The 9,158-nt window shown below is 47.1% G+C and overlaps 1 protein-coding gene across 4 annotated transcripts in view; it reads right to left on the minus strand.

Moving 5' to 3' along the window:
• The window catches only part of DSP (desmoplakin), a 39,338-nt gene extending 31,907 nt beyond the window's left edge, over nucleotides 1-7,431 (minus strand). The window contains exon 1 of one of the 4 annotated variants that reach the window (XM_059852757.1): nucleotides 6,949-7,431. In XM_059852757.1, the coding sequence (XP_059708740.1) occupies nucleotides 6,949-7,157 (209 nt within the window). In that variant the 5' untranslated portion in view covers nucleotides 7,158-7,431. Of the gene's footprint in view, nucleotides 1-3,599; nucleotides 3,707-6,948 lie in introns of those variants that run through there. The other 3 variants (XM_059852738.1, XM_059852748.1, XM_059852729.1) reach the window with 3 other exon arrangements.
• Nucleotides 7,432-9,158: the final 1,727 nt, after the last annotated feature.

Consider the following 9,158-nt stretch of genomic DNA (forward strand, 5'->3'; position numbering starts at 1 on the left):
TTAAAATACAAAGAAGTAGAAATAGAAGCATTTTGTGTTCATTCTAATGAGGTTTGAATGCCACATCCATAATTATTGCCCAAATAATTTAAAAAATTGAAAACCTGAAGATGGCTAAATACAGATGCACAAAACTGTTTCAAAGGCAGGAGCAGAGGCCTTGAAAGGAGAGGGTTAAGTACACCCTATCTAGGTCTTCAAATAGAGTAACAAAAAGTTACTTGTTTACAGCAGTTCACAGGGACCTTCACAAGAAGAAAGCAGCACATATTTAAGGCTCTCCAATCCAGCAGATAAAGATATAACCAAAATAATGGCAGAAGCTGGAGCTCTACAAATTGAAAACAGAGAAGAGCATGCTGTTTTAATAATGCTTTCTTTGTTGTTAAAAATCTAACCAGTTTTGCCAGTGAAAAAACAGAGATAAATCCCATGATAACGATAAAAAGGTCATGGCCTGTTAGAGGCACTTGCTCTCAAATCTGTCAGAAGACCAAACAGAGCTACAAGGGGTTATTGGGGGACAATCAGAAGCAGCAGATGCCAGCCTAGGAGCTGATGTTTGATGCCATCAAACATTCTGTTAGCTCCACCAAACCAACAGAAATCAAGAACTTCAAATCTGAAGGGGATTTAGCTGTACAAACAAGCCCAAGGGCATAAATTAATATCTGAACTTTAAAAATAAAAATACTTGGTGAGACAACACCTTAACAGACATATACTGATGTTGCTACATCAGATGGCACTAGCACAGTCCCACAGGGACACATCTTCAGTACTTTTGACCCATGTGACTGGAAGGTTCTCCATTAGCAGTTTCAAAGTCCTTCAGTGTAATCTACCTCTTAATGAAGCCAACAGGCCTTTGATGGGGATGAGCAGATCAAAGCAGAAACTCCAACTCAGAGTAATAAGACAACCAACCTTGAGGCAGTAGGAAACAGACAGCCAAAGTAAAACCATAGAAAATGGTTTTACCACAGAAAATACTGGACCAAAGAAACTGAGCCAAGCCTTGAACATGCTGGACAGGCAAGAACAAAGCGATATTTTTAAAGTAAAAACATGTTACAGGAAAATATATGTATGTCCCTTAGAAAAATACAGAATACCAGCAATCCTCAGAGAAGGATTACAGATTAAGTGGGTTACTTTACATGGTATTTTGTCAGCATCTCTCCTGTTTTGTCTAATTTTGTTTACATGAAACTGAATGAGTTTAGAGTAATGTTTGGTCATTGTAACACCTACTGCTGCTATGACAATTTGATTTAACTCTGGCAGCATCTAAACCTCGCACCTATGAAGAGGATCCTGTTGTATCCAACACTGTAGGCACACCATGCAGTGAAAATATGGGCAGATTTTTCATTTGTTTTACTGCACCCCTGCAAATGCAGCATATGTTATCAACCAATCCAGCAGAACTGGAAAGAACTGGAGGCTGGTCTCTTAGCAGGACTGAAAACAAAAGAGTGCAGGGTCTATTACTAATGAACATATACATTTGCAGTAGCCTGACTATTTGCTGTGCTGCTTTGGTTTTGTAAACCCTGCAGAACAGTGCTGAGGGAAACAGACTGGACTGCTTCTGACCTTAACTACGTATTTGTCCCTACAACTCATTTTAGACCATGGCACTTATTTGGAAGGCAACTCATGAATTTCAAAAAGGTCCTATTAAGTAGAGTTCTTCATTAAAATAACTTAATTTTAATAGTCATTAACTATTAAAGGAACAAAGGAAAACAAAAGGGGGTAGCGTCTTTGTTTTAAAATTATAAAAACACTTCAAAACACAGATGAATTGTTTTTACTTGGGATGTTGAAATGTAGGCCTGTTGCTCTCCACTGTCAGGGAGAGCCCTAGGAAAGGCATAGCACCTCCCTGTCGTCATTCTGTACAGGAGCCACCCTTCTGAGTGCATGTCAAGGCAGAACACATTGCTCCCTTGCTATTCTACCCTCCTGCTCTCCCTGAGAAATGAAAGGACAGCCCAACCCCTGCTGCCACAGGGATTTGGGCAGGATAGCAACACCTCCCTGCTGGAATATAGCCCAACTGAGCTAAATCCAGCCATTACTGTTGAATCCCCTGTGTCTGAACTCGGATTTATGTTTAACTGATGAGCAGTACCTGTGATCCTAACAAGACCTCCAGCTCTACTGAAACAAGAAAGAACTACTCCTGTTTTTCCTTTAAAAGGGACTGAGAAACATGTTCAAGTTATGATGAGTTATGAGCGTAGAGACAGACATGTCAGCAGTGCCCACATCCCCACAACACAGCAGGGCTGGGTACTGCTGGCACTGATTTATTCAAGCAGTCAAAAAATTATCCCGAGGGATGCATTATGAATACACCAAATACCTTCTCTAAACACTCAGCTTGCACCCTCACAGCCCACTGGGGGAGCTGATATCACTGCAAAACCCAAGGGGCAAGGAAGCCAGCTACCTTCTGCTTCCTCATTTGCCTCCTGCTGCTGCAAGACCTGCACACCCCAGCACAAACACCTCCACCGTGGGGGCTGCCCCAGTGTCTGCCTTTGCTACTGTACATCCAGAGGCTGCTAGGCTATCCAGAGTGTGATCAGTGCCCAGAGAAGCAGGGCAAAGGAGACAAAGAAACACAACCAGTAATTCTGAGGAGCCTTCCCACAGCTTCACAACTCCCTAAGCTTTGGGAGGCTGCACAAAGAGGTTGCTCTTGTCCCGAAGATACTATTTAAAATGAATTAGAATACTCTTTGTTAAATTTTCCAAGCCCTCCACAAAACTTCCAGCTTTTTAAAAATTCAAAGCTTTTTAGTTTTTTTTATTCATCAAAAAAATGGAGGAAGCCTTAAAAAAAGTCTTTTAGCAGATCCAGAATATTGAACAGCTCCCATAATTCAACAAGAGCAAAAAAATTGCACTTCTTTTTCTTCACACTTCTCATCCCCCTCCACACAAACCTGTTTGAACAAGCAAAAGATTCATAAAGGGATTACCTGGTATGCCCAGGGTAGGCAAGTCAGAAGAAAAACCTGACCTGGAATCTGCATTCCCAGCACAGAGCCTGCACATACCCCCGCCCATCTGCCACCACCTGCCAGCTGGGTGTGTGTATGCTGGAAAACGCAGCGGCATAAAGGTGGTGAATCATGACATCCATAAGAAAATAACCAGGAGCTGAAATGCTAGAGTCCAGCTTTCCCCCTCCTACCTCAAAGGAGGTGAATACAAACTGCCCAATCATCAAGAGTTCTCCCCATATGTCTCTGCTCTAACTAGGACCAGTTTTGGCACACCACAGCCTCACCAAACTAGTCCCATCTGCCAAGGATGCACATGGACTAGGGCCTCCATGATGGCTGGAAACCTCAAAAGACCTCTGCACCTGGCACAATCAGGCTCTAAATACCATTAAAAACGTGCAAAAATCCAGTTGTCACTAGTGAATTACTGAATTGTTAGGACCCCCGAGGCTTAGTGCCTTCGCAGCATGCAGGGTTTCACAAGGGATCGTGCCACACCTGTCCACAGAAAGTCCTCGTGCTTTTTCCCAGTGGTATGAATCACCAGGAGCAACAGAACGGTTCCCAAGGCCGTACCTGCCCGATGCAGCCGGCTGCTCACACGCTGCCGCTCCCACCTCCGCCTCTGGGAGAGGGAGGTGAGAAACGCCGGCTCTACCCCGGACCATGGAAATACACCTCTGCGGCTCGAAAGGCAGCAAACCCCCTTCTCCTGACAAGAGGCTCTCACACCTGCACGTCCCTACGGAACAGAGACCTGGGAAAGGCTCAGCCTGGGTCTCTTCTCACGGCTGGCAGCATTTCCCTGCCGGGCAGAGCGCGGCGCAGGCTCCGCCGGCAGGGCAGGTATTCCGCAGCAAGTCAGACACATCCATCCCTCCCTCCCTCCCGCGCCGTCTGAGCAGCTCGAAGGGGAAGTTACTACGCCAGATCTCTACCACCACTCAGCCTAGCCAGGACTCTCCTGATCCTTGCGAGACTGATGGGAAAGGGAAAAGTGTGGCTTTGAGTCGGTTCTCTCCACGTTTACTTTATTTCTCGGCTCCTCAAAGTAATGTCAGGGCAGGGCAGGTAATTTTCTAACTCCTTTTCTAACTTGAAGCACAGAAGTTACATTAATCCTTAAGCAGAATTTTGTAAATTAATTTATATTCGTGTCACTCAGTGACCATGAATCCTAGGCTATTTTTCCCCTAATCTCGGCAATGACAAATTTTTTTTTTTTTCTTTTCTGTCATGGTTTATCAGATTTTCTATCTCCATAGCAAAGACATTGATAAATATTTGACTGATGAATTGGCAGTTTAGCAGCGTGAGTCACTGTCAAGCTGAGTATCTGTACTCCGGGCCAAGCTCATCCTGAGTTCCCAAGCCAGAAGAAACAGGGAATGTTGTAAAAGCACCTTGCTGAGCCCTAAGGGTAGGGAGCGTCTCATACTGCTCCGTGAGTAATGCAATACTCAGCACAGACTTGTTTGGCAGAATACGCCCCAAAACTTACAAGACTAGACCCTAACTTGAATCCTGCTGCATTTAAAAATTAGGGTAGAGTGATCTTCCCCGTGGAAAAAAGAAGCCTTCGTTTTCTCAGTTCAGTAGATGCCACTAAACTTTGGCACTGAATATGTCAGGCTAAAAGTAGCTAATAAAACCAGTTCCATAGATGATGGTCCTGGTCCCAGTAGCACAACATGCAAGAGCATTTAGTGGATTTTCTGCACACAAACACATACAAAATCTGGCAAAACTGCTTTTTTCATTAACTGACAATAAATCACTTGTTTTGAGAAATATTTTAATGTGCATAAGCACTGCTTAAAAATAAACCTATGCAACTCAGTAAGGTGGCAAACACACACACTCTGTTGCAAGAAAATATTTGAAGTATTTGGAATGGTCAGATTTTTGCAAATAAAACAATATGTAAATGCATACATATATATATATTAAAAAAAATAATTTTTCTTGTCATCTCAATAATAACTGTCTTTAGTTCCACTCAGAAATCTCACAATACAGTGAACAGAAACTTTCATTGCAACCTCCTTGCCAGACATATCAACCCAGAAACGAGATATTAATATCATGTTATAAAAAGCAAATGAAAGAATGTTGATATAAGGTTGTTAACCTCTTGGTCAGATCTGTCCTTTCCACCCTTGCTACACCACCACTGAATGCTACAGAAAGAAGAGCCTAACTACAGGCTGGCTTAAAATATGTAACTGTAGCCAAAGAATGCTAAATTAAAGGAAAGCATTTTTCCTCTAGTGAAAGTTGGGAGTGATATGGAAATCACCCTGCTGAATCCAAACAGAGTTGCACCAGCGAAAAGTGAAGGAAAAGAGAACAGCCGGGAAGTAACATGCACTGCCATTCATTTTTCATGGCTGTCTCCTGTAAATAGGTAAAGGTAAGTAAAGGTAAATCTTGTAAAGGCATTTGCAATGAAGCATGACCAGCAAAACAAATCCTCACACAGGCAGCACAGCAGTGGCATTTTGGAGTCCTAGTGTGTGGACTCACCAATCCCACAGTACCGAATTGTTCTTATTCTATAGCAATAAATAGATATTATCATACTCCTGTATTGGTGACTGGATGTGTTCTAGCTGCAACTCGTTGTAACTCACCTATGCACACAACAAACCGAAAGTCAAACAAAGAACTAAAACTAAGAACTGGGCAAAGTAATAAACAAAAAAATCTGTAGAATGCAAATATTCCATTCATTCAGTGGTCCTCTAGCAACTGGTCTGACTTACCTAAGCTGAGCACCCTGTGCTCTCTAGGATAACCCTAATTCTCTTTGGCCACTTTTGGATCTCCTTGATTTTAAAAAGCCTGCCTTTTCTCATCTGCTGTTTATTTACTATGTATGTTTAATTCCCACCCTTTTGCAATCTAATTATGTACTATCCATAAAATTAGGGCTTAAATTCTAATACAACATATATGACAGGGCTTCTGCATCAATTCCTGAGTCACTGGCATCCATAATGAGACTAACAGACTTAATATACCCATTCCACACACACATACCAGTCATCACCAGCTGTGTATGGTGCTGTACCATACACCAGCACTGTTTCCTTCAGTGACCCTAACTGCTGCCTGCTTTTCAGTCCTGTGAACTCCCAGACAAGGAGACAAATGGAGAAGTCTTCATGATAACTGCACTCTGGAAAAAGTCCCTGTCAGACTTGATGTGCACAGATTGATGCATCCATGAGAAAAGGCATTCCCTAAGCCAGGATTCACAGCTGGCACCCTGCCGACAAGATCTTGACTGTGTTCACAGCACCAGGGCAAGCAGAAGGTTAAAAAGGTAAGAGGTGAGGAGAGCAGACCAGTGTTGCTTGTCATGTATCTGTGCCCCCTGCCACCAAATGTCAGTGATGGATCTGTGAAAAGTCATTACTTAAACTCCCAGGCCTCGCACAAGCTAGAAACAAACTCAAAAATTAACAAGAGGACATTTCCCACTACTTAAAATGGGTTTATAGCCCTAGTTATGCAACTAGTTGGGGAAGGCAGAGCCTGGGTGTATGGGGTATAAAGCAATTCACTTCAGTTCAGCTGGTTTTGCGTCACTGAGCAAATCAGGGGTTTATCAGCACAGAACTGTTGGGTCAATAGAGCCAGCACCGACCCATTTACAGCTCTCAGTGCAAACGGGAGACAGCATTTAGTCTTGCTACTCTCTTCAAGGAGAGTCACCACTAAAAGTGTTTTTTTTAAAAAGTAAGTTCTTCGCTTGCAATTAAAAGTCTTTTAGAGAAGTTAAGACGCCTCAGGGAGGAACAGCAAAAGGACGCTTGCGAGCTCGCGCACCTAGGGAATCCCACCGCGAGTGGGATCACGGCAGCTGTCGGAAGGCGGCCCCGAGGGAGCGGGGCCGGGGGCCGGCTGGACCCGCACCTACCCGTATCCGTCGGAGGCGTAGTCCCCCCCGTAGGTCTTCTGGTAGTAGTAGGTCTTGTGGCTGGTGTGCGTGTGGGTGCCGCCGCCGCCGCCGCCGCCGCCGCCCCCGACATGGGAGCTCATCTCGTAGCGCAGGTCGGTGCCTGACTCTGCCCTTGCCATCCGGCCCAGGGTGTTGATGCGCGGGTGGGACCCGCCGTTGATGCTCATGGCAGCGGGAGAGCCGCCCGGGGCCGCGCGGGACGAGGGGCAAAGCGACGGGGACACTGAGCCGGACCCGACGGCAGGAAAAGCATTCACGGCCGGCAGCGCCCGCCGCCGTGCCGCCGCTCCCTCGCAGTGCGCCGAGGGCCGGGGAAGGGCCGGGAGCCGGCGGTCGGGCGGCCCGCAGGTGAGGCAGGGCAGGAGCGCGGTGCTGAGCCGGGCGGGCGGCGAGGGCTGCTGGCGGCGGCGGCAAGAGCGCAAGTCCCGTCCCGTCCCCTCCCCGCCGGCAGAGGAAAGGCGAGGCCACACCTTTCCGTGGTGGTTTTAAGCGGCGCTCCTGGGCGTGGAGCCGCGCCTCGCCTGCGTCCTCCGCGCCTCCTCGGCGGCCGCCCCGGGTTCCTCCGCGGCCCTGGCCCCGGCCCCCGCCCCGCCGCGGTGTCGCTCCCCGGTGGCTGCCCGGGGAGCGCACGGCCTCTGTCGCTGTCGCACCGGTGTTTCCAGCACCTTTCGCGGTGCGTGTGCTGCCCTCAGGAGTCGCCAGCGGAGGTTGGAGTCCACTGGAAGCTCCCTCCCGACCTGTGTCTGCCCTGTGTCTGCGGGCTGGCGCTTGCCCTGGAGTTGCGGCCGAAGCCGCGGAGCATGGGGCGGCTCGTCCGAGGGCTGGGAGCGCTGCGGGGAGGACGGACGGGGCCAGGGTGCTCTCGACGCCGAACACCTCCGTGCCCCTCCGGAAAGAACCCGGCGCCTGAACAAGGCAGCGCTGGGTAAATCGGCACCATTCTGTCGAGGATGGGTCCGTTCCACGGGCAGCTGCCCTCTGCCCTGCGCATCACAAGGTTTTGATACACGTCGGGAAAACGACGTGTATGTTTCATCCGTTCCAAAACACACAGGGTCCCACATTTAGGAGAGCTTTGGGCACTCCAAGCCCAGTGTATTTCTGAAACAGGGCTGAAATTTGTGCCCCAGTGCATGAAATATTGGACTGGTGCCATGCTCTGACTGCGTTTGTGCCTGAGAAAGAAGATATGCAGAAGCAGGCATTTAAACTTGTCTTTACTCCTCAGATTTTCTTGATTCCTGCCTTCTGGTGCTGTGAAAGTTGTGTTTAACTTTCAAATAAGCCGTATCTTAGGAGACAAAATCATTTTAACACATCTCTGCGTGTACAGGGTGTTGGCAAAGGCAGTTTACTGTTGGACGCCCAGAGGGGCCTTTGTTGCCAGCCAGTGACCATTGGATTATTCTCAAGCGTCAACTGAGCACCAATTCTTAGCTAGTTTCAGTGGCACTGCCTCAGCTGGTCTGGACACTTGTCCACGGTGTTGGAAAACAAAGATGGCCAGTTTTTAAGAAGCAGCAGTCACCAATGAATAACCGTGCCAGGCTTTTCTGAAATACTCCTGAGGCTTTCATCCTGATGTGTAGTACATGAGCCAGCCGTATCAGCCACCTGATGCTCTGTGGCAGCACGTCTGCTGGAAGGTTTTTTAATTTGTGTGAGATTACCAGCAGCCCACACCATGCAGAAATTCTTGAGCCTGCTTCTGCCTTTTCTGCACCCCTCATTTTCCTAGTATTTTAAATCCAAGTGATAGGTCATGGGACAGTAAGTAAGAACTAGATAAACATATCAAAGGACAAGACTTCCTAAACTATTCAAGAGAAAACCGAACTAGTGCAGTTTTCCCGAGCACCACTGAAACTGCTGGGACTCTGTGGGAGCACCATGGCACAGATCACCCGAGAACCTGCCCTGCTGCTGGAGATGATGGGCAAAGTGTGGCGTAGAGGAGCCGTGAGAGCTCCTCCTAACAAACGTGGAGTTGCTTGGTCCTGAAGAGCATCCTGGTGGCACCGCCCGGAGCTGTAAAGAGCGCTACGAAGAGGCAGAATGCAAGGTGCCTTATTATTTGTGAAGTCATGCAGGGACTTTTATATTGTAATATATTTGCTGTATTATATGTAACGTGAATCATTGCATATGAGTGAATATATGTATGTATA

Source organism: Haemorhous mexicanus, chromosome 1, assembly GCF_027477595.1.
Source record: "Haemorhous mexicanus isolate bHaeMex1 chromosome 1, bHaeMex1.pri, whole genome shotgun sequence".
NCBI lineage: Eukaryota > Metazoa > Chordata > Aves > Passeriformes > Fringillidae > Haemorhous > Haemorhous mexicanus.